The sequence below is a fragment of the Phoenix dactylifera genome, unplaced genomic scaffold, assembly GCF_009389715.1.
Source record: "Phoenix dactylifera cultivar Barhee BC4 unplaced genomic scaffold, palm_55x_up_171113_PBpolish2nd_filt_p 000125F, whole genome shotgun sequence".
In the NCBI taxonomy this organism is placed as follows: Eukaryota; Viridiplantae; Streptophyta; class Magnoliopsida; order Arecales; family Arecaceae; genus Phoenix; species Phoenix dactylifera.
Genome location: NW_024067690.1, coordinates 578471 through 603661, shown reverse-complemented (window position 1 = coordinate 603661; position 25191 = coordinate 578471). Strand labels below are relative to the sequence as shown.

Sequence of the window (25191 nt, the reverse complement as noted above, 5' to 3'; positions counted from 1 at the left end):
GATCCCCTATGACAATTTCTCTCCTAAAATTGCCCAGTAGCAGCAAAACCACCCTTCTCTCTAACTTCAGGAGAATTGTTAGAGAGAATAATCCTGATGTTTGTTGCCTTCTTGAAATGAGGTTAGCCTCTACTTCCATCAATAGATTGCTTAAGTTTATTGGTAATGTGTGGGATCATAATCCTTTGGGAGAAGGCGATGCAATTTGTGGACTTTGTGTTGATGAGTAGCCGAGCAGCTTTTGACATTATTTCGTAGCTTAATAGCGAGCAGTGGATCCTGGATGTCATCTATGGCAATCCTTGTAGGGTTAGAAGGAAAGAAGTGTGGGAATTGGCCTCGGCTGTAGTCTCTCTCAATAAGCCTGTTCTTATGGTTGGTAGTGAAAAGAAGGGAGGTAAAGCTTTTCATTTAAGCAGTGAGATTTTTGTTTTTCATCATTTCATAGCCGCCAATAGTCTAGTTGACCTTAGTTATTCCAGCTTGCCCTTCACTTGGTGCAACAATAGAGTTATGCATTTGAGAACTTCCGGCTAAGTTGTGATGGATTCAAGGAGATTATCAAAAGAATTGATATGGCAGGGGCATTCATATTTAGCTCTGGCGGATAGAGTTATGACTTTGCTGCAAGCTACCAAAAGGGCACTTCTCAATTGGAATAAGAATACTGTGGACTATTTGTTTCAGAAGGCAAAGGGAATTGAAGATGAGATTGCTCTGCTATAGGAAGAAGATGTGCAACAGGGTGCATTCTATATTCCTTTCCAAACTCAGAGCACAGTAGAGTTACTACGCAATTGGAGATTTTCTGGAAGCAAGAGTCACGTAGAAGTAGGATTGACACTGTTGTTGGTTCTAGTGGTAATGCTATGACCGACAATGAGGGAATTCAGAGTGATTTCCATCACTAATTTATGGACAAATGGAATCGTTAACTTTCTGATACCATAATTACTCTTTCGAATGTTTTGCGGCGGATTTCATACGATGAAAACATGCAACTGATAGTCAGTGCCGGCTCGAGCCTTAGGCGACCGAGGCGGTCGCCTAAGGCCCCCGCCCCGCTCTGCTCGTGGACTCGTGGAGAGACTTTTTTTTTTTGAGCTTTCACATCCGAAAGCTGGCAGAGTAACAGGGTGACGGGCGACGGCTATGCAGCTGGCCCGTTACAGTGCATCCCCAAGCCCCATCTCCCCGACGAGGCGACGACAGACAGCTGAAAGTCTGAGACAGGCTACAGCTGCTAGACGGGCATGGCTACGAGCCTACGACAGCTGAGACAGGCAACGGTCCTCCGCCTTCTCTTCGACTCTCCCCCCTTCTCCGCTGATGCTTATTTTTTTGCTAAACGGCTGAACCCTTCAAAGAAAAAAAAAATGGAGTGTACCTTCAGTTTTCCTCTCCCTAGTTCCCTTCTCTACCGGCAGCCGGAAGGCTCGACCGTCGACGGCTTGAGGCTCGACCGCCCCTGCTTCGGAGTCCGGAGTCTGATTCTCCTCTCCAGCTCTACTCGCCGTCCTCGGTTCCTCCGACCTCCAGCCTCCGGCCTCCGGGCTCCTCGGCTCTGCCCTAGCCTCTAAACTTCTAAAGGCCACCGTCCTCCTCCTCCGGCTCCAAGAAGGCAAGAACCCGACGACGGCGTCACGGCAGCGAGTGGCGAGCCGCCGGCCGAATCTCCTCTCTAGACTCTAGCTCTTGGGCCACCCCTGCTCCGAAGTCCGGATCCAGCTCTCCTTCTTGCCGTCCTCGGCTCCTCCGACCTCCGACCTCCAGGCTCCGCCGCTCCGTGGCTCCGGCCTCGTCGGCTCCTCCCTTAGCATCCCCATTCCCAAATTCCAATTCCCAAAGGCCAAATCCCAGGCAGTGCCGCAGTGGTGAGTTTTCTATTGACTAATCACTATTCACTAATTACTATTTCACATGGAAGCATTTGTTAATTGTTATTTTATTATGAGCACCGAGCAATTGTATATAAAGAGGATTTCTTTCATATGCCATCGTTGTTGTTATTGGCTTATTGTATTTAATGTTATACAATAATGAAAAAAGTCAAGAAAATATATGGCCAACTGATTAATTTTTTGATCCAATTAATTTTGATTTAGTCAAGTTAGAGACACTACAATTATTTTTTTTGGGTCCAATTGTAGGTTGGTTGTGATTTCGGCAGTTTGGCCTTTTCTCGCCGTCGAGTTTGGCACTATTCGGCCTCTTCTTCCCGTCAAGTTCAGCACTATTTGTCAAAATCTGAGTTTGTTTTTTTTGACATAATCAAATTTTATCATTTTCGACTTTTTTATATCTTAATTTGTTTTTGGTGTTTTTTTAATTGCTTTGTTTGATAATATTATTTGTCTAATAGAAAATATGAATGTGGGTATGAAAAACTCAAAAAGAAAAGAAAAATTGATGAACTCATTCAATCTCAAAAAGGATCTCTAGATAGATTTGTTGTTACAAATAAAAAAAAACCACATCAAATTCAACTCAAGAATTAACAACAGAAATATAAAAATTTGATTAGTAATTTTGCATCTCAAAAAGCTAGACGAGTTATTTTTAAATAAAATTTTAAAGTATTTTACACTTATTAAAAAATTTTCATCATTAAAAAAAAAAAAGGCCTCCTCTAGTGAGTTCGCCTTAGCCCCCAAATGTTTTGGTCCGCTCTGCTGATAGTGCCTGCGTCTGAAGCAGAGATTGAAGAATTGTTCAAAACCTTGCATCAGAAAAAGGCCCTGAACCCGACTGTTTTCCTCCTATGTTCTTCAAGATGTTCTAGTTTGTGATAAAGAAGGATATCATGGAAACAGCAAATGATATTTTAGCCATAGGCAGCATGCCATAGGAATGGAAGTCCATCTTCATCACTCTGGTGCCCAAAAAGAGTGTTGCGAAAGAACTCAAGAATTATCGTCTGATTATCTTATGCAACACCACTTATAAAATTGTGGTTAAACTTTTGGTGGAACGTATGAATCTTCTTCTGCCTTATCTAGTGCCTCAGGAGCAAGGAGCTTTCATTGCTGGAAGGCAAATTAGTGATAACGTAATCATGGCTCAGGAGACTCTTCATTCCTTGCAAAATGCCTCTGCAAAAAATGCTTTGATGCTGCTTAAAGTGGATATGGAACGGGCTTATGATCGAGTCAGACGAGCTTATTTGGTTGCTGTTCTAAAGCATTTGGGTTTCCATTGAAATTTATTGACTAGATTATGGCCTGTGTTCTTTATCCAAAGTTTGCGGTCCTCGTGAATAGCATTCCTACCTAGTGGTTTGATTCGAGCAGGTGATTTGTTGATATCTGTCAGAGCTAGTCTTCATAATACTATCACTCTAAAGAGAATTATGGTCCAATATTGTATTCAATCTGGGCAGTATGTCGACACAAATAAATCTTAAATTGTGTTTAGTATAAAACTAAAGCATGATTTGAAAGGCAGAATTACCACCATCGTTCCTATCAGAACTAAAGGAGTGTTGTCTTACTTAGGCACTCCAATAGTGGGTAAGAGATTAAAAGTTGCTGACTTTAACTTTCTTTTGGATAGCGTTAGCCAAACTTGATGATTGGAAATGGAAGTTTTATCTCAGGCCGGTCGACATACCCTGCCGTGATCAATCCTATACTCTATATCAATATATTTGTTAACTACTTGTGTTATCCCTTTGAGCACTATTGACAAGATTCAAAGGTACTTCAAAGCTTTCTTTTGGGGACATGATATCAGTAGGAAAGAAACCCATCTCATCTCTTGGAGCTCAATGTGCAAGCCGAGGAATAACGGGGGTCTTGGAATTCAGGATCTATGGTTAAGGAGAACTTCTTTCATGGCTAGGACTGCAGTAAAAAATGGTGCTTCTGGCTGACTCCCTATGAGTTAGATTGTTGGCTGCTAAGTATAGGCTTTATGGTAACTTATCATATTGGAGGAAGATCTGGACCATTTGGAAAGAAATCTGCAATGCTGCTTTAGCCGCTAAAGATTGTTCGTTCGGCATATTGGTGTTGGGGGGCAAATTGACATTCTTTCCAATGCTTGGTTTAGCAAGATACCCTCAAATTTACCTCCCAATTTGCTGAACTCCAATCATAATCTGGAAGGTAAAACTCTAACCAATCTTTTAACAAATCACACTTCCTAGAATGTGCCAGTATTGAACGATGTGTTCGGCTCTGATTTAGCTGCAACTATTGTTTCAATTCCAATCTTAAAGAGTGATACTGCGGATACTCTGGTTTGGTTCAAAAATGAATATCAATCAGTTAAAATCCGGAACATTTACAATGATATCATGATAGAAGATGATGGTGTCAACAAGAACTTCTGTTTTGTTTGGAAATTGCCTGCTTCTTCTCCCTAGGTTCAGATACTTGTTGCAGCAGGGTCGGCTTCCTATGAACAATGCTTTTTGTGATGTTTGTGGAAATTAGAAGATATTTTCCATATTCTAATAGACTGCCCTCTTACAAAACAAGTGTGGTGTGCATCAGAGAAGATCTCTCGTTAATAAGCTTCCTTCCCCTATCCTATATTCTATGAGGAGGTTCTACCCCGTGGATATGCTCTTTAATAAAACTTTTAGCTTTAGCCGGTCGTGACCAAGAGACCCAACATCCTCGCCGTTTGGCTCTGAAGGAGCCCCAAATCATACGGGCTTGCTTCCACTTCTCATCCTTGTCGTAGAAACTGGACATGAGTGCAGACATAAAGAATCCAAGTAATTGCATATTTACAGCTGAAGTGGGCGCAGAGTACGAAGAGAAACCATGGAAAACATGAAGCAAATGTTCCACAAAGATAGCAAAATGGTGGGTTTGATGCAAAGATTGCTGATAATATGTGAAGTACTGGCGGTGCCGAGTTCATACCAAGTTATAAAGTGATATAGAACAGGAGTTCATACCAAAATGACTCAAAAAAAAAAATTGTTCAGTTGAAAAATGATACAGAATAAGGGGCTTTAGGTTAGAGAAGTTGGATCATACCAAATTGTATGTAGGCTCGGTGTTGGGGACTAAAGCGTGCAAGCTTCAGAATAAGGGCATAACTTTCAAATCATAGGATTTTGGTAATCCAGGACATGATAGAAAGCTTATAATGAGACAAAGCAAACCCAGTTAAGGCATTCAATAGATCAAACTCTAGTTCCATTTTTTCCTATTATTTATCGTCAATCAAAGCTATCCATTGCTGTTTTAGGAATTTCCTACATCAGCAAACTTAGAGAGTCCGATATCAACTGAGATATAATATATAAGTTGACTGGTAGATATAAATTTTTGAAAATTTTGCTATTTCGAGTTGTTTTAATATTTGTTGGTCAATTAAGATTAGAAGTAATGGCGACATATTGACATATTGATCATAATAATATTAAAAATTATTCTCTTTTTGATTTGTTTCCATTATCCATTCAAAAATTATATTCCTTTTTCCTATTCTTGAGGCAATGATGTTCCTCTATAAGCTTTTGCTCCAACAACAAAAGCTGATCATTTTTTGTTGAGGCCAGGATGTCACTGGAGGAACGCAGATGAGCTCAGCCTTGCTGGAAAGGAGAATAGATTTGTCGCGAAAAGTTCACAAAAAAACCGACCGCCGACCACGGCAAGCTCAGGGAGGTGGCGAACAGAGGGAGTTCCAATAGGTGAAGAGAGGGGCAGTGGATAACCTTAGAATAAAGTACTTCACCCTGGTAAGTAGCATTGACTGGCTAACTTTAACAGGTGTTTGAATGGATAATTGAATACTCATGCCTTAACCAAGAGCTATCCAACATCCAACACAACTGCTTCAAACCCATCTATAGACAAGTTAGATCAGGACCTGTCGGACTCGATCTAATTTTTTTTAATAAGATCATCTTCTAAACCCAAATCCAACTCAAGGGTCTAGCAAGGGGCCTAACCAGGTCAGCATAACTGACAAGTCCCACTTGCAGGCCTGAAACCAATCCAACAAGTCCAAATTTGAGTGATGCCAACTAAACAGTTGAGTTTTAACCCCTAAACTACTTAAGTATAACCTCACAATCAAAAAGTGTTAGGCCCTGAATATAATTGTAATGCCCAAATCTGTTAAGCCAGAGTTTTTTAATTGGGCATCATAGCTTCATTCCAATTTACCAAAAGTTGAACAGTCTTCCCCAGGAAATGCTGCTTCAGATTGTTTGCTACAAGTTAATTCTCGATATCCAGGGAAGCCTTTTTAAATGACAGCACAAATTATTTCTAAGCATCAAGCTGCTACGATGATAACCATGTCACTAACCTCACATCACTGATCCAGTTCCAGTGTAAAACAATTTGAATTAAATTTATAAAATGAAAGAGCTCCAAAATTTGCAACTCCAGCATAAAGGATCCTCCTCTGCTTCTTAATCACCATCCCAATCTTAATCAGTACCCATACCCTGGCCACAAACAAGATTTTATAAAAAAAGACATCAGATCAGCAAGCTGGCATCAAACATGGAGGGAAACTCTGGTGCATGTCTGTGCGTGCATGAGAGAGAGAGAGAGATCTTCATGTTGAATAGGCTAGTACCTGAATTATCCATTGGGTTTCCTGCAGGCACAGGCTCAGGCTCCTTGATGTCAACAACCACAACATCCGAGGTGAGGAAGGTCTTGGCGACTGAAGCTGCATGCTCCAAACAGCATCTCACCACCTGTTTTTAAAGAGAGGTAAGTTCAATATCTGTGGCAGAGCAGTTGCCATTTCTTAAGAGCCATACAAGTCAAGCAACTATAGACGAGACTAGATTATAAAGATCAAACCTTTTCCATGACGATATCTCTATTCCATGTTATTTAACAGGATCACATGATTACTAACTAGCCATCAAACACTCAGACGATATAACTTATGAAACACGATGAGAAAAAAATGAGAAGAACATCATACCTTCATGAAACTCTCTCAGCAACCTGAATGCATAACAACCCAAATAATGACTACTCATATGCTCGAACAAGTATATTCGCAACTAACTAGCATCAATTTATAAGCTGCAAGCTGTTAGAGACCAAATCCTTGATTCCTTGTCACAATTCATATCTTCCTCCTTTATCCTGACCCTTTGACAATAATTTGAAGCCAATCCCCAGCCATGTTGTACCTTCACAAGTCTTATCTAACCACAACAGCTAAGCTGGTGCAACGCTAATGCTTCCTTCCTCTAGGACTTGTTTCATTGCCTGAGTTTTCTGGTAAACAAATATAAAACATGTAAATCTGTTTATCTAGATCTATTTTAGTTAAAACTAGTCAATCGAACAGTCCCCTGGTGTCCTCACTTTCACCTCCATTCCTTGCCAGCCTTAACAAGCATTCAGCTTGACATTCTCATTTCTTGAATGTTTTATATAATCTACTCGACCCTCCTTATTATCAGCATTCTGATTGATACAAGACATTATTTGATAAAGAAACAGTGAATTTTGGTAAACTCAAACACTATCCAATATTGGGTTTTAATCATAGAAATGTGTATGCCAACTAGTGCAGTTGGCGAAGTCCTTGGGCTGTGGTACCTAATGACCCAGGTTCAATGCCACCTATGGCTGTGTAGGACGTAATCTCCTCCCTTTACTAGAAAAAGTAAATTATGAATTATAGAAATTAAAAATTTTATCATATGGTTTCACATTATACTGCCATCTGTCATGGGTTATAAATTCTGCACTTTTCAGAGGTCATAAAGCAGGTTTCAACACTTTCGTTTTAAATTAACATACATTGATGATGTTTCTAACTAACGTTGAAATCAAAATAAATCGCATTCATTTATAACCTAACAAAGAAAATAGTAACTTCCAAGAGGACTATTAAGATAGGGGATCAATCCCATGTAACACCAGATAAAGCCCAATTAGTCACTAATGATACCTATTGTAGAGTTGAAATCAAGAATCCTACATAATTTTTCAGATGCGAACAGATGAGTGATCAATCTGTTTCACCTAACAGAACCAAGTACAGAAGTCCACTTGCAACTAAGTTGCACAACTAGCTGTAATAAGATAACAAAAGCAAAGAGTTCAAGAAGGATGACAAACCTTAGTTGGGTCAATAATACCCACAGCCATCAAATCCTCATATTTTCCAGTTGCAGCATTGTAACCATATTTAGGGTTATCACTAGCAAGCACCTGACACAACAAAAACAGTCAAGATGATCCCCACAAGCAGCGAACTAAATGATTCTGTGCATGAATTTCAATGAGCCTGCACCTTCTCAATGACCACACTTCCATTGACACCAGCATTTTTAGCAATCAATTTCAGCGGATAGCTCAAAGCCCTCTTCACTATATCCGCCCCAACCTGCAATGACATCAAGACAAGCAACGTAGCACTCACAATCAATTTGAACATGCATCAGCATTTGCTTTTATTTCTTTGTTGAGAACAGGAAAACAGTTGCCCATGTACTGTAAGTGTTTGATCTGGCAGAGAAGCAAATATTATTCACATTATTAACCTTTTGCTCGTCGTTCTCGAGAGTCTCCTTGATGGCATCAACCCTTGCTGCAAGCCTCAAAAGAGTACAGCCACCACCAACAACAATTCCTTCCTCAACAGCAGCCTGAGCACAAAAGCATAAAGAGCATAGGCCTCAATAGATAATGGAGTCGTCAACATTTAGGCCAATTTGAAAACTGGTTCAGCCACCAACAAAATATACCTTTGTAGCATTGAGAGCATCTTCAACTCTCAATTTCTTCTCTTTCAGTTCTGTTTCTGTTTGTGCTCCAACCTACACATTAATCATAGCACATACAAATACACTGCATATAAAGAAAAAGGAAAAAAATCTTAGCAACCGCGATTACCGAGATTATCTATTCAATGTACCTGAATGACAGCAACACCACCAGAGAGTTTTGCTATCCTCTCATTAAGCTTTTCCTTTTCATATTCTTGTTCAGCAGCCTGACAAATGAGATGAAAACAATATCAATATTGGCTTTAAAATCATAGCAAATGTTAGCCCAAAAGTAAATGAAAGATCATCTTCTATACACAATAATCAAACCTCAATCAGATTACGAATCTGTGCAACTCTTTTATTTACTGCTTCCTGTGTGCTCCCATCACCAACTATGGTGGTTGAGTCTTTGGTTAGTACAACCTTTGCAGCAGTACCCAAGACTTCTTTGTCAGCTTTATCCAGTGTTAGCCCAACTTCATCTCTTATTACAGTAGCTGCATCCAACAACCTCCTGTCAGAATATCAGGATAAACGGATAGGTATAATGATGCTAGGATGCAGCAGGAGCATATCTCAATAAAGAATGCCTGTGAACACTGAAAAACATATTAACCTCCAGTCAGTATCGCAATGTCATCAAGGTATTGGCTTTTGCGCTCTCCAAATCCAGGGGCTTTGAGTGCAGCAATCTTCAATGCCCCTCTAAGCTTGTTCACAACAAGAGTTGCAAGTGCTTCCTGTTCAATGTCTTCCGCAATTATCAATATAGAATAACCGCCTCTTATGGAATCTTCCAAAACATTGATAAGATCTCTTGCATTTGTAATTTTCTTGTCAACAAGAAGCAACTGAAAATACAAGAGCACATAATAAAAACTCAGATATATGCGAGCCACAGATTACACCAAATGAAAATCATATCAAAATACAAAAATGCTCCGCAGTCAAGTTCAAACCTTGCAATTCTCATATTCAACTGACATTTTTTCACTGTCAGTTACAAAGTAGGGGGAAATATAACCACGATCAAATTGCATTCCCTCCACCACATAAAGGCTGTTCTCTGCACTTTTTCCTTCTTCAAGTGTAACCACCCCCTTCCTACCCACCTTGCTCATAGCCTCAGCTATCATGTTTCCTATTTCATAGTTGTTTCCAGCACTAACTGCAGCTACATCTGCAAGTTCACTGTCTTCAACCTGCAGCATATGATGAAACACATCAAAAACAGGAGCACTTCAAGCCACCGAGAACCAAAAAAATTACTGAACTTGAAGCTAGATTAAAACTTGATACTATTGGATTTAAAAAGATTGCTGGAGTTAGCATCTATAATGACAGAACCTGGTAAAATTCTCACTTTACCTCCTTAGACATATTCTTGAGTTCCGACACCAGTGCTTTAGCAGTTTTCTCAATGCCTCGAGTAATCTGAACTGGGTTGGCACCTGCTGCAACCACCTAGACAAATTACAGATATTCAGTTTATCAGAACAAAAATTCATCTACACCAATCAAGTAATTAGGAATTCAGATTTGGGATAGTGTACCTTAACACCTTCAGCAATCAAACCTTGAGCAAGAACAACAGAAGTAGTCGTTCCATCTCCAGCTAAGTCATTAGTCTTTGCAGCAGCTTGCCTTACCAGCTTTGCACCAATATTCTCAACAGGGTCCTCTAGCTCAACCTACAAATTATTATGGTCACAATGCACATTTAAGAACAGGATGCTTTATTGCTATAAGGGACAATGGTTTGAAACACACTGTCTAAAAATGAGAAACAGAAGAAACAAAGCATAAACTACCAAGCAAAAAGAAAGAGAAACTTGATTGTTTTACAAGACAGATGGCAAAATTTCTTTTAAGTGTAACTTAGATGGTTTAGTCACATGAATATGGTGTAAAACACCAGAATTTTTCACAAAGCTAAATTAGAAGGTCAAACAACTGTTCATGGTTCATTGGATAAAGGAATGCACCCTTGGATTGGTTGAAAGTTGAAAGAACTAACAAGGAATTATGTAGGCAACCTAAAATTAATGAGAATGACCTGTTTAAAGTTTGAGCACTTAAGCTGAAATATGGAGTAATCTCAACAAAGGCAGTTTAAATACATGACAGTTACATACCTCTTTGGCCACTGTAACCCCATCATTGACAATTTTAGGGGATCCATATTTGCTCTCCAGAACAACATTTCTGCCTTTTGGACCAAGAGTAACACCAACAAGATCTGCAAGCTTGTTTACGCCAGTCTGAAATGATAGGGAAGGAAAAGGTGGCTTAGCAAAAAGCAACTATCATAAAACACCATCAGTCAGACCAAAATTGCAAACAGATATGCTTCATGAAACCAACTTGCAGCTTTTTAATTGCTGATCCATCCTTGTTAAAGTACAATTCCTTGGCCATCGCACTGATTTTTGAGTTACATCTTTTCTGTAGGCGCACATTCTGCCTCCTGCCACTGATGGAAGTAGATGATATAGAAGCAAGAGAAGAAAATTGGGAAAGCTTTTTAGTAGAAGCCGAAAGCTTGTTTTCCATTGCAAGGCCGCTAGGAGAAGCAAAAGACATGGTGCTGAAAGCTGACGCCATTTACTGTCAAAATTATAAAAGAAATTTAGCGGAAGACTCCCAAAGACAGTCATTTACACACAAGTCATAAAAGCACGAACCATTCCATATAGAAGATTATAACCGTGGATTATAACCAAGCAATGCAGAAGGGATACAGATGAAGTGGAATTGTTTAAAAAGCAAAAAAAAAGCAGTTCATATGACAACTTAAAACAAGATAACAAACACAAAATCCAAGACACTATTAAGAGAACTTCAAACAAGATAACAGACACGTCCAATTTAGAAATTGAGAAAAGTTTACATATTTGCACATATGGACCCTGAGAATACGTATCAGGTTTTAGCTGCAATTGCATGATTTAATTACCATGAAACCATTTAAAGCATTCACTAAAACAAGAAAAATTCAAAGTGTTCATCTTTTGATCTAAACAGGCTCAACTACAAAAACACTATGTCTGCCATGGAAAAAATAAGAAACTGTCCAATAATAGAACAAAATTTATTTTGAGGAAAAAAAGGCATTATGCATCTGAGATGTACCATTCACAGGAAATAATCTAAAACCTTGCAAGCTTGTTATCTCAAGTGATCAGTCAAATTATTTCCCATATTTCAATAGTTATTTTCTATTTTTCACTTCCATTGGACAGTGAGCTTCCCAAAAATCACCCACATGGATGAAGCTTTCCTTACTCCACATTTACAAGTCCTGACAAGCGAATATTTTTTTTTAAAAAAATCCTAATTCTCCAGACAAGAAGTTGTTTTACTGCCCAATAGCAGAACTGTGTTTATTATAACTGTGAAAAATAGTGATATACTGCTTTTCCAGGCTAAATAGCAATCACAAAAGATTGGGTATATTCCAACCTTCTCATATGCATTCGTTTTGTTGCAGCTTCATCAGCTCTCATAATCGGTTTTTTTTTCTGATAAAAAATTGGAACAACACTAACATGACTTGTTTTTATTAACTAACTCATGAACAGTGGATAAGAATAGCACGCACAAGTTACGCGCTACCCATTTTATTCCCCAGTTTCTTCTAATTCCAGCAAAGCTACTTTCACAAAACCGCATCTTTTTACATCTAATTGCCAGAAATCGGAGACTGACTCAAGCTTTTAAACGTTAAAATGGAGCTACCCTCGCACTGAAATCCATCACTTTGACATATAAATTGGCAGAAATCCAATCGAAATCATCAAAGATTCGAACTTTTAAGTGAAACGCGAACCAAGCAACAAACCTTAAGCCCTAACCCTAGCACTAATTCCAGACCCGCAATCCCTTAAACACTCAGCATTCCTCGGGGAAAACAAGGCCACGGGAGGCGAAATCGGAGGCGGAGAACTCAAACAAGAGAAAAGAGGAATACCTTAAGACGAATTGGAGGGCTGGTGTTTCGTGGGACTTAGGCGGATAAAGCTCCCTACGAGGCTCACCTATTGCCCTGGAGTCGGCTTCCGGCGAGGGCCGAATGAGGTTTTATAAACGAAAGGGTTTTTGCTTCTCCCTTAACGCTCGCGAAGCTTCGGGAGAATCTGAGCCGTTGGATTTGGAAACGTCCGTATCTTTGGGGCTCGGGGAACAATCTAGAAGGCCGAGGATGTCCGCATCCATGAGCTTCCTTGAACGGGGTTTAGACCAGACGCTGTAATAGAGTTGCCGATTTTGGAAGAAAGTCATCTTAGATCCTATGGATCCTATAATGCTTGCCATATTTAGCATACAACTTGCGGCTTGATTCATCGTGGTCTCGGTCTTTCTCAGCTTCAACCCTCGCCTTTCTCCTCGTTCATGGCCTCCACCTACCTCTCCTCCCACGACTCGCGACCTCTAAATAACCAAATGCTCTGAGCCATTTTCATCTGCATCCATCTCTCTAACTTACTGCAATACAAAATGATTACCCTAAACAACCCCTACATGTGATGGAGTTTTGTTGGCTCATATAGTTTTGCTTAACTCTATCCATTTATATTTAAATAATAATTTGATAAGATATTAATAGAATGTCAATATATAAACTATAAAAATATAATATTTTTTTGAAAATATTGAATATAGAAGTAAGAAAAAAAATTACAAAAATAATATTATAAGAATGATAGTCGGATTGGACCGGATGTAGATTAAATTGAATATAAGATAGATCAAAAATTTGCCAATCTAAATCTGATCTACTGAATTAAAAATTTAGATCTAAATCTGATTATTTTGTTGAAATAAGTAGTAGGGAATGAACCAAGCAAATTAAGTGTTTAAGCATTGCCAAACCTGTTAATATCTGCTACGTCTGCTCGCTGGTGATTTATTGAGGTTTATGCCCCGTTTAATCACCGGCCCTTCCACGTTGCACGACAACTAGTGATATCTGGACTCTCTCCGGCTAGCTTGATACACGCGTCAGTTTTTGATTCGTTCGGACACGCAGCTCTTTTCGGAGAAAGTGGGGCGATCCAAAATTCCCAGGTCTTCTCTTCGCTTTCTCATCTGACCTAGGGTTTCACTTGGCGGCCTATCTCTCGGCTCGATCCCGGTGGATGGTGGCAGGCCGGTGCGGCTTCTAAGGGTTCGGCAACCAATTGATGTGAGTTCTTCTCCCTCCTTTCCAATCTCCTCTCTTTCTTCTTGTCCCTCCCTTGAAGATGCCTCTTTTTCCGGATCTTTTCTTCGGTCTTTCTTGTTAAAAACAAAACTATAACGTTGACATGTTGTCATGGGTAAGAAAGTGCAGATTATTATTAAATCATGACAAATTGGAGCTAAAATTGAAAGATCCCATAATACAAATGTTGTTCTATTAGATAAGATATAATTTGTTGCTTGCGGCTATCGTAAATTGTGAATGTTTAAGGTGCCTAGTAGAGAGGGTGATTTTTTTCTCTCTTAGTATCTGGGGTTTTGTGTTTCTGGTCATCATACTTTGATTATATTTGATTACGAAGGATAGGGTTGTCGTTAATCCAGTGATTTCTGATGGATTATTGAATTTTGGGTGTTGGGTGTTTGGAAGGAAGGAAAAAGATGAGTTCTGGGAATTTCTTGAGATTTTTTTTTGGATATTTACTCGTCTTCATAATTAACTTTACATTGATATTAAAATATCTTTGTTGTGTGTCTTCTTATTTTGAATTGGTTACAATATTTAAATTTTTTTTAAAGATTAGTTCCACCAAGGCTTGCATTATGTTGATCATATTGGTGTTTATCGTTGTGGTCAAATTCTCAACATTGTGATTTTGGTATTGAAGTTTCATGCTCTATATTGATAGTTTAATTAATCAGGGTGCATGAGCACTTGCATTGTTGAAGAAATTAGATCATGACAAATTGGATCATAGCAAAACTTGAATGTTAACAAGAAAGAGTGCAGGCAATGACTGGAACAAGGGTTGGGAGATCCCATAAAACAAATCTTGTTCTTTTAGATAAGATATAATTTGTTTTTTGTGTCTATTTTAATATGTAAAATGTTTGATGCGCCTAGTAAGTGGGTAATGACTTTTTTATATATTACTGGACCATGGTTTTGGTTTGCATTGTTTGATTGACATAACTTCAGGGATTAAATTTGTTAGCTATTTGTTTCCTCAAACAAAAAGAAAAAGAAGATAGTCAGTTATCTGATAAGGTTCTTTTGGTAACAGATTTTGCAGAAATGGTGAGGCTCCAAACATATGCTGGGTTCAGTTTCCTGGCCACCATTACAGCAATATATTATGCATTTAACAGCAGAGGGCAATTTTACCCAGCTATGGTGTATCTCTCCACCTCAAAGATCTGTTTTGTGCTTCTTTTGAACATGGGTCTGGTCATCATGTGTATAATGTGGCAGTTAGTCAAGCGTTTGTTTCTTGGTTCTCTTAGAGAGGCAGAAGTTGAGAGGTTGAATGAACAATCGTGGAGGGAGGTTATGGAGATCCTTTTTGCTATCACCATATTCCGGCAAGATTTTTCTGTATCTTTTCTTGCAATGGTAACGGCTCTTCTATTGATCAAAGCCTTGCACTGGTTGGCTCAAAAGAGAGTTGAATATATTGAGATGACTCCATCTGTACCTATGCTGTCTCACATTCGCGTAGTATCTTTCATGGGGTTTCTTCTCATTCTAGATTGTCTTTTCTTGTATAATTCTTTGAAGTCCTTGATACAGACACGACAAGCATCAGTTGCTCTCTTCTTTTCATTTGAGTAAGCTATTCAAGTCCTATTAGCTGTTGTCACAAAAGCTTCATGCAATTTTCTTGGTATTTCTTAGTTGTGCTGTAAATGCAATTTTCCAACTGTTAGCTGATTTATTTCTGCTTGTCATCTCTCTGTAGGACTCAGTAAATCTGTTTGTATGGACATCCCAAGCTTTATCCATTTAATAAGCTAATCATATTTATTTTTCAGGGTGAAAATCGAACTTAAAAGGTCTACTAGATAGTCTAATAAAAAAGGTATATTATAATTGACTTACCAGTAGTCCTTGCAGACAATTTCAGGACAATATGAAACAATTAATGGAAGCCATTCATAATATTGCCAACTATAATGCAACATGCAGTTTTCCTAATCTGAGATAAATAGCTATTTTATAGCATAGTCTAGCATTTCACTTGCCTATGTGTTCTTTGTTGATTGATTATTCACTTAGTTGGTTTTCAGTATCGAGAGTGTTAACTTCTGCTCCTCCTCCTCCTTTGAAGGCCCAAGGGAGTTGCAAGATAATAGTATAAGCTTTGGGGCTTAGACTTGTGAGCAAAGAATGTAAGAGTCCCCCTCGTCCTCCTTTTTTAAAGACCCAAGGGAGTTAGAAAATAATTGTGTAAGCTTTGGGGTTTAGAATTGTGAATGAAGAACGTGAGAGTCCTAGTTTTGTAGACATTTGGCTTGGGTTTCTCCTTGCAAGATAATATTATAAGCTTAGGGTCTAAGACATGAAGATTGTGAGAGCAGGTTTCATAGACATTTAGCATGGTTCCATGTGTTAAGATGCATTGAAATGTATGGATAATTAACCTTGAAAATTTCTGTGTAGTATAAGGGATAAAAAGATATACACATATACACACAAACACCTGTACTGGGTTAAATCTAGTGTTCTATGGTTCTCAGAAACTAAAGTGAACAATGACAAATTTTCCATTCGAATATTGTTAACAAAAGGGACATGAGGTTGGAATCCAAGATCATTGAAAAGATCAAGATAGATGTGGTAAATCCTAGTCATGTGAAATAAAAACCAGAGGAAGGGCAAAGATAGTCAATTAATAGAGTTCTTGCTGTCTGGAGGGTAGGTTGGCTTTTGATGGTCTTTAGTTTGCTTTATGGTTCTCATCATCCTAGCAATAATGCTTGTTTTTGAGGGATTTGGATTGTTCTGGGAGGAAGGGTGGTTCTTTGTTTATTGATTGAGGTTTTAAAATCAGATGATTCTCTTACAAGATAGAGGGTGTGTGTTGTTTGAGTAGAAGTATGGGTTGTTTATCTAATTTTATCAAGTACAATGGTCATCTTGATCTCTATTTTCATTGCAAATAAATATATCTAGAGTAACCTGTGAAGTGATCATTTGATAATGAAGATCTCATTATTTATTATTATTGAAGATGGGGATCAATTTTTGTTTGTCTATTAATGGAGGCAACTTCTAATGATTTCTTATCATGTTTTGTTTATCTAGGATTCGAGTGGTGATGAGTAGAGGCCTCTGTTGCGTGGACTTGAATAGGTTCAGCATTGGTAGAGATATCTTGATTAGAAGTTTGAGAGAGGAAGCATATGCATGAAGGAAAGCCTATGGAGATGTGGATTTTAAATAGGATGGAAGACGGAATCTGTTGGTAGGACGTATAAGAGGGATGTAGTCACCCTGGGAGATATTGGATGGTGAGGTAGCTTATTAGTTGGAAGATGGGGTGGTTGTGAAGGGAGGATAGTTCGGAGGCAAACTTCTCTAATATTTGAATATTAAATGCCACAATAGTGTAGGCAGTTTATTGGGTTCATTAATTTCTCTAGCTATTGCCCCTGTGTGAAACTCAATACCTTAATTGATGAGACTGATTAGTTAACCACAGTGAAGCAAGATGATATTTGAAAGCCTTAAAATTATAATTATGGAGATGGGAGGACTAGAGGAAGTTGAAGAGTGGAAAAAGTAGGATAAATTGATGACAGTCTGTTGAGATGGTATGTCCTTCTAAGAAATGCATGAATGTAGCCAATATGGAGGGGGTCGAGTGCAACCAACACTCCAAAAATATATACTGGAGTATTTTATGGCATGATGATGTGACAATGAATACTTCTATGATGAAGAATGTGCTTTAAATAGAAGTTCACTAAAATTGTTCATAGTGATGAAATATTGAATCTCATTATTTTAATGTTTGTATGACCATAAGCTGAATAGTGTCCTGTAACAGGAGTGTTGGTAGAACAAGATGTAGAAATCGATCACCAGATTGATGGGACATGGCTTGTTGGTTATGTTGATAAATGATTTCCATTCATGGTAACTTCACATACAATTATTTGGATTTATACTGTCCAATTGTTGTGCTGGTGTGACCTCTTAATTGGCCTTATGTTTGTCTTGATCTCATGCTTTATTGACCAAATGATCAGTTGAAGATGATCCTTTGTCAAAAGCTTGGCTTTTTAACCTGTTAAATGGATATTAGTTGATTCAGAGGTATTGTTGCTAAATTTCTTCTATTATTCTGTGGATTGTGGAACTTGACGTATATTTGTATTTTATATGATGCTCTTTCCCAACGAAAATGGAAGGGGCTGTATCACATCGAGATGTCGATTTGTTTTCCGCTCCAAATGAGATGGGGAATTAGTCATCTCTGTCCCTTCATCTTTCTGAATTGAATCGAGGCCCGGCCCGGCTCATAGAAGAAAAGTTGGAGCAAATCAACCCTTTTTTATTTTAGTTGTTTGGTGAAGAAGAAAAACCTATCTTTCTATCAGCTAGCCTTGGCATCACTGAAAAAGAAAGCATTGTCAATTTTCTAAAGGGAATACAAAGATGTGTTTGCTTGGACTTACGATGAGATGCCTGGTTTAAGTACTGTGCGATATCTCTTACTGGACTTATTGATAAATGTTTTCTGTCCTTGCCAATCACCTTGTGGAAAGTTTACTTTTTAGATACTGTAATTAAAAGTCTTTTATTTTATTGGGATTGCATAGCTAATTGTAGTTTATTTTATTTCAGATATACAATTCTAGCAACAACGACTGTGTCAATGTTTGTCAAATATGTTTTCTATGTGAGTGACATGCTTATGGAAGGGCAGTGGGAAAGGAAGGCTGTCTATACTTTTTACCTGGAACTTGTTCGAGACCTTCTTCACCTGTCTCTGTATATATTCTTCTTCCTAGTCATCTTCTTGTAAGTATCTTTTATCGTTGGGTTCAGTGTTTGGACATAAATAGACTGTGTGCTGCAATATTATATATGCCTCTGATAGAAAGAAACATGTTTTCCATTCTTGCGATTAATGTATTCAGACTTGGTTACATGATTGAAATGCAAAGACTATAGAACATCATATAAACAATTAAGTTTTCTAAATTAATTTCTGCTCCTCTTCATTACAAGTAGTTCTAGACTTCTGGCACACTCAATTCAAATTTGGAAGGCCTGGCTTTTTTTCTTGTCAGTCTCATTTTTTGTTGTCTTCCATTATAAATATCCTAATTAATTGCAAAAACATTAGCTGATGCTATTCTAGTTGATCTGACTCAATTCATTATTTATGCATAAGGAAATTTTTCTGCTTTTCCTGGAGTTAATGCATATATGGATACTTTTTTTATTTTTTATCAAATAATTTACTCATGCCTATGAAAATCATCTTTCTTTTCTTTTCTTTTTTCATTTGTAATTTTCATAAACAACCCACAAATGCTTGTACGAATTTTGTTAACCATTTTGTTTTTTTAGTTATTTTTTAAAGGAGCTTTAAGCAATTGATTTAGTTTGCATTTCTAGATGCTATCTTGCGATTTTTTCTTTTGAAGGGTTATTTTAATTGTATGTTGGGTGTTTATATCAGGAACTATGGTATCCCATTGCACTTGATTCGTGAGCTCTATGAGACATTCCGCAATTTCAGAATCCGTGTTGCTGATTATATTCGTTATCGCAAAATCACATCGAATATGAATGAACGCTTCCCAGATGCAACACCAGAGGAGCTTAATGCGTAAACCCTTCACTTCAATTTCATTATAATTTCTAATTTTATTATTTTACTACTGTAACAGTTAGAACTTTAATTTACCGCAAATACAGAAGTGATGCGACATGCATAATATGTCGTGAGGAGATGGTGACAGCCAAGAGGTTGGTCTGTGGACACCTTTTTCATGTGCATTGCCTAAGATCTTGGTTAGAGCGGCAGCATACTTGCCCTACATGCAGAGCCTTGGTTGTTCCTCCTGAAAACAGGCCAGCTGGATCTCGCCAACAGGGAGCTCCATCAGAATTTCGTCAGACTGGTAAAACTTCTGATCTCCTATCTTTAATAGCCATGATTGTTTAGCTTCCATGCACCAAATGGATAAACCTTCAACTTGAGAAGTACAAAAATTTCGCACACAGAAGGCGTCAGGTGGTGACATCTTTTAGGTGGGAAGCAATGAGAGAGGTGTATAATTGTAGTTTGTAGGATGAGGGAAAGGTTGGCCATTTTTTTCCATTATTTAATAGTAGACCTGGCACATGTGATGCATGTGAGAGGTGGATGGCTGTGCTTCCCAAATCTGAGCAAATGCTTTTATTATTTTTCTTAATTTATTAGAAATTTATCTCCCAATTTGGGAAGGTGCACATCTTTTGTTTCTCTCCTTTCAATAACATAACTTGGTGGGCTCTATTTATTTAAGATGAGTGTTGTAAAGATAAGCATAACTTAGGAGAGTAGTTTGAAGACAAGAGCAGCAGGGTGGATATGCTGAGACACAGGCAGGTCGAATGGAAGTGAAAGAGTTCGGGTTTAATATCAGAATAGATAGGCAGAAATACCATGCAGTTTTCAATGAACTGGCTTGTTTTCTCATTTCCTTTGCCCCCAGAACAACTTCTGCTCACCATCCAGTCCAATGATGTTGCTGCTTGGATAGGGAACTAGTCAAACCACACTACAGCAATGATCTCTACATGTCTTTTATTATTATAGTCTTCAGCCAACTCTGTCCAATTTTATAATCCATCTTTGTTAGCATATCTAGAAATTATTGTAGCTAGTCTGTTTCATCTGTTTGTTGTCTAGTTTTTCTTGCATATCGAAGTCCCTGTAGATTTCAGCTATGATTAAAATGTATAGGCATTCAGTTGTTTAGGTTAGGTTTCCTAGTTCTAGATTTTATTAGCCCAAATTTGGAGGAAATCTATACCATCAATAAATAGCAGAGCTTTACCTATTGAGTTCCACTGCCATGTACCTTTTATAAAGTCTGTTGAAGAAGACATCCCATACAATATATGCCTGTACTCTCAAGCTGATTCCTGTAATTTCTGGAATCAAGTATGAAGTGTCCTAGCCTTGTCTTTGTAGACGGCTATAAACACACTTTCGTTTAAAATTTCTAGAATAAGTTGATTGACTTTGGCTTGTATGAGTTTGTGGATAATTTTGCTTGTTGTGCATGTTTTTAAAGCAAGATGAGAGTTAGCCTTTGGTCATTGTTGTGCGAACACATGAATGTTTATTTATATATGCAGGACCTGCAGTGGCTGGCACATCTACTCAGGACCCTGACAGCTGTGAGGTGGGTGACAATATAAGCCAGCACCAGAAAAGGCTTCGAGCTGCTGCCTTGGCTGCTTCATTATACGAGAAGTCATTTGCTCCAGCAAACACAGTCGTCTGGTGAGAATCATTATTTTTGAAAGCATTTAGTATGAACTAATTATAATGCATGTGGAGATGCCTGACTGTTAAAATAAGTGGAACATAAAATAGTCTGATTTATAGTCAATAAAATCACCATGCTCAACCGAGTGACCCAATCCATAACAACGTGAAAAACTGGACATGTAAATTAGTCCTCTACACTGCTAAAAAGGACATGAATGGTCCATGTAAGAACAAAGCTAAGGTTGACCAACCAAACGTGCATTCACTAACTTAAATTTGGTACAATGAACTCAAACTTGAGCTAGTCCAACCTAATCTAATCAAAGCAAGTGTAAGATGGCTATCATTGATCGCATCTAAATAGTAGATGCATCAAGTAAATAAGATAAATAAATTCAAGTCAGGTTAAAGTGAATCCATCTGTCTCCAACTTATGATAGTTCAAGTTGGAGAATCTTGCCACGGCTCAATTTATTTTTTGATAGAAAATTGGGTGACCCATCTATTCATAGAACAACTCAATTTATCAGTCCATTTTTTTTTTAACTTGATTTGGCCCATTGACCAAGTTGGCTTATGGACTTGAAGGGGCAACCCATCCAATAGAACAGATATTAACAGTAACCATACTATAAAATATAAGACTTCAAATATATAATTCTTAGAACACCCAGTCCCTTGCTTTCTGTTTGACATTCAGGCCCTTCTAGATCTAATCACCACATTCTTGTGAGAGTGTGATTTTACTTGTTTTCCAGAGCATTTGAACTACCCAACAGCATGAGGCAAAAGTTGGAGTGAGAGCCAAAGAGAGATACAGGGAGTTGGAACTCAAGTGCCTTCAGCATGAGGCTGGAATGAAAAAAGAATCATTTGTATCATTGAAAGTGGACTTACTGTGTCTATGTTGAGAATTCATGGAGCGGGGGAGAGGTTTTCCTGAGTGCAATTGTTTTAGGATTATATTCCTAGAATGCTCCTATGCTGTGTTTACCTTATAAAATAAGATATACAATACACCTTCCGTGGGGAGATGCAATGAGGGGAAAAACTCTCCGGTTTGGACCCTTTTTCATTGAGGACTCATGCAAGTCCTTGTTGGTTAATCCTACACACGCATAACCTCATTGATATACGCTACCTCGTCATGGGGAGATGTGGTGAGGGACAGGAAATCTCTCTCCAGTTCTTGTTTGTTGATCTCAAAAAGAAAAGAGTTGTTAAGGATTTTTTCAGTCATATAAAATTACCAAAACTTATAGGAGTATTTTAGATTATAAAAATTACTGAAAGGTTAATTTTGAGAATGGGATCCATGGTAGAGAAGTGCACGGTAGCAGGATTCATGGCAAGGGAGCCTCTCATCATTGGATCCCTGACAGAGAAGCACCTTGCTGCTGAATCTGTGGTAGAGGGTTTTTATCCTCCCTCTTCTTCCCCCTTTTCTTCTTCTTTCTTCCTCTTCTCCTCTCTTCTTCCTTCCTCTTTTTCTCCTCTCTGCTTCTTTTTCTTTTGACTTGGAACTGAGGGATTTGGAAACATGAGAGAAGGATCTGGAACCATGAAGACTTTATAACAGGGAGAGGTGAACCTAAAGGAGAGTGGGGAATGATCCAGTCCAACCACTGTCGACCCGTGGTTGGACTGGTAACCATTGACCCGGCCTCAATAATGGGTCAGTCAAGCTGGGTCAACAGTTTCTAAACACCGAGCAGTGACTATGGTTAATTGGCTTTGTTTTGGTATTGTTACAACTGGAATTTAGAGACTTATTATAGCTTAAGTCATTAATAAAAGCAGTGGGCTATTCTCACCCCCTGTATAATTTTCCCTCGGTATACTTGCTATTGCTGTTTTAAGTGGGTGAAAAGTTGAATAGCTCATCAGGTAATTCTCATATCTATTTTTTCAGGTCTTCAGATTATGCTTTGCAGCCCCAGATGAATATTCCACAAATGGAGAAGCAATCGACTGGTGAAGCAGCAGCTTCTGGACAACCGCAGCAGCACCAACCTCCCTTTCAAAGCCAATACACTTCGACATCCATGCCTTCTCAGGCACCTAACTCCAGTGTTACTTTCCATCAGAATTCAGCTGGCAATCCAGATCTGCAACATTCACTATTGAAGGCACAGGAAAATCTTATTCAGAGTCAGATTGAGGTAACAAATTTTATACCAATACAATCTACAGCTATTGTTGTCTTGTCGTATTGCGAGTCACAATAACTGGTATTATATTCAATAACACCTTGCAAAATATGATACTGTATTCCCATACTAATAGATATGACCAAAATTGCATATATTGACTTTAAAAAAGATTTTCATGCATTTTTTTTGGAAAGCCCCTACATTGATTCCATGTTGGAATAGAAATACACATACAGACTTTTTGATTTAGAACATAAATAGGGCTTCATTCTCAACCAGCTGCGTGTGTTTTGGCATCCACTGAATGAATCTCATATACTATTGTAATGCTCATTTTGGTTTGATTGCTTCATTCTATTGTTTGCCTTCTCTGTATGCTGGATCTCCATAGTGTCTTGTGGTTGAAACCTCTTTTTCTTTCATTTCTTTGCCAGTTTCTGCAAGCCCAGCTGCAATATCTACAGCAGCAGCAGAAGGCAGATCATAAGGTGAACTGTGGAGATGCAGTTCCTGCTGCCACTGATTACAAGGGAAAGGCTGTTGCTGCGTCAAATTCTTCTGCATCTATGGCTGATTGTGGTCGACATGGGGAGATGGAAGATGCTGACACGGATTAAAATACTGGAGAGAGGGCTGGGAGGGATTAGGACATTCAAAAATGGAGTAGGGAGCTCAGCTTGGATGAAAGTATCCAAGCTTTTGGTACAGAAATCCATGTATTGACAGATTTTTGTTGTTGTTTTTAGTGATTCCTTGTGTATATCGAAGCTAGGTTGCGCATACCGACCTTATATTCTCAATCCTGGCAGCATTGTTCATCCTTACTATGATAATAATTGGTTTCTATTTTTGCTGCTATGATAATCCTTGATAACGTTCTAACGAAATTTAGCATGTCCTGAAGACTTAGTAATCATGCCATTTCAAAGATTAGTAATTGATCACTTTTATGACTTCTCTTTCAGCTTATCAAATTGGCAAGAAGCTCACCTCCTCTTCCTGCTCCTCTTCGTCTGGTCTTCTGCTGCTGCTTCTCCTCTTAATTCTTCTCCTTTTTCCTTCCCCTCCTGTTTCTTTTTCTCATTCTCTTTCCCCTTCTCCTCCTCCTTGTGCTCCTCCTCCTTGGTGGTGGTCTTCTTGAGAAAGCAGGAATCTAGTAATACTAGTTTAAAAAGGATCCAAGAAAAAAGGTCAGAAATCCTGAACCAAAGAGTGAGATCATCAGTCTCCTGCAAAATGAAGTAGGCCACCTGATCAATGAGGCTGTTCTTCCAAAGAAAGGAATATACGAACTTGAACTTGTACAACATCCTCGGGATGCTATACAAGAGTAGCACAATAATTCCATGGTTAAAGAAAATAATAATCATGATCATGAACAAAGAAAAAAGCAAACAAGAACTGGATTAGGTTATGCTAATTGTGACTACAGAGACATTTCTTGCGGTATTGCTAGTTAGATTTTGCAGCTAAGATGGGCATTTCTTCGGCAAACAACTTGCTCAAAGATCATACATCTGAATAATTTATAATGGGCACAGAAGAAAGGTGATAGGAATAGAGGATATCAAAGCATCCAAACATCGCAGCCACAAAGGTGACCTTTCAATCATTCTGACGTGAGCTGCAAGAACAATCTCTGGCTTCCTAAGCCTTCATCTGAACTTCTTAGACTGCATCAATTACAGGACATGTGGTGCAATTATAAACTCTAGCATGTAAGTTTCCATACATATGATAAATCATGCGAGTGAAGAACGCGAGATAATATCTGCAACATGTGATACAATTATAAGCTCTGGAAAGTAGGTGTCTCAAAAATTATTCAGCAATTGCTTCCAAACTGCTTCTATACTGC

The 25191-nt window shown here is 38.4% G+C and overlaps 2 protein-coding genes across 2 annotated transcripts; one reads left to right on the top strand and one right to left on the bottom strand.

Moving 5' to 3' along the window:
* Positions 1-6062: 6062 nt before the first annotated feature.
* Positions 6063-12845, bottom strand: LOC103716830 (ruBisCO large subunit-binding protein subunit beta, chloroplastic-like). The gene is made up of 15 exons (XM_008805006.2): positions 12690-12845; positions 11084-11326; positions 10855-10980; positions 10273-10410; positions 10088-10183; positions 9679-9921; positions 9336-9570; positions 9047-9216; positions 8866-8943; positions 8696-8767; positions 8492-8596; positions 8242-8334; positions 8067-8159; positions 6553-6676; positions 6063-6418 (listed from the first exon to the last, which is right to left on the bottom strand). The coding sequence occupies exons 2-15, from the start codon at positions 11321-11323 to the stop codon at positions 6405-6407; spliced, it is 1827 nt and encodes a 608-aa protein (XP_008803228.1). The 5' UTR covers positions 11324-11326; positions 12690-12845; the 3' UTR covers positions 6063-6404.
* Positions 12846-13746: 901 nt separating this feature from the next.
* LOC103716829 (ERAD-associated E3 ubiquitin-protein ligase HRD1-like) lies at positions 13747-24191 on the top strand. The gene is made up of 8 exons (XM_008805005.4): positions 13747-13904; positions 14965-15508; positions 18531-18707; positions 19375-19524; positions 19614-19819; positions 21045-21192; positions 23093-23342; positions 23768-24191. Exons 2-8 carry the CDS (start codon positions 14976-14978, stop codon positions 23948-23950), a joined length of 1647 nt encoding a protein of 548 aa, XP_008803227.1. The 5' UTR covers positions 13747-13904; positions 14965-14975; the 3' UTR covers positions 23951-24191.
* The last annotated feature ends 1000 nt before the right edge of the window (positions 24192-25191 follow it).

Bases quoted from the DNA above. Each gene is read 5' to 3' on its own strand.
- LOC103716829 (XM_008805005.4), top strand. From the start codon at position 14,976: ATGGTGAGGCTCCAAACATATGCTGGGTTCAGTTTCCTGGCCACCATT. The intron at 19,525-19,613 runs GTAAACCCTTCA...CCGCAAATACAG, and splicing joins ACACCAGAGGAGCTTAATGC to AAGTGATGCGACATGCATAA. The intron at 21,193-23,092 runs GTGAGAATCATT...CTATTTTTTCAG, and splicing joins CCAGCAAACACAGTCGTCTG to GTCTTCAGATTATGCTTTGC.
- LOC103716830 (XM_008805006.2), bottom strand. From the start codon at position 11,323: ATGGCGTCAGCTTTCAGCACCATGTCTTTTGCTTCTCCTAGCGGCCTT. The intron at 10,411-10,854 runs GTATGTAACTGT...AATAATTTGTAG, and splicing joins GGGTTACAGTGGCCAAAGAG to GTTGAGCTAGAGGACCCTGT. The intron at 8,597-8,695 runs GTATATTTTGTT...TTTTGTGCTCAG, and splicing joins ATGCTCTCAATGCTACAAAG to GCTGCTGTTGAGGAAGGAAT.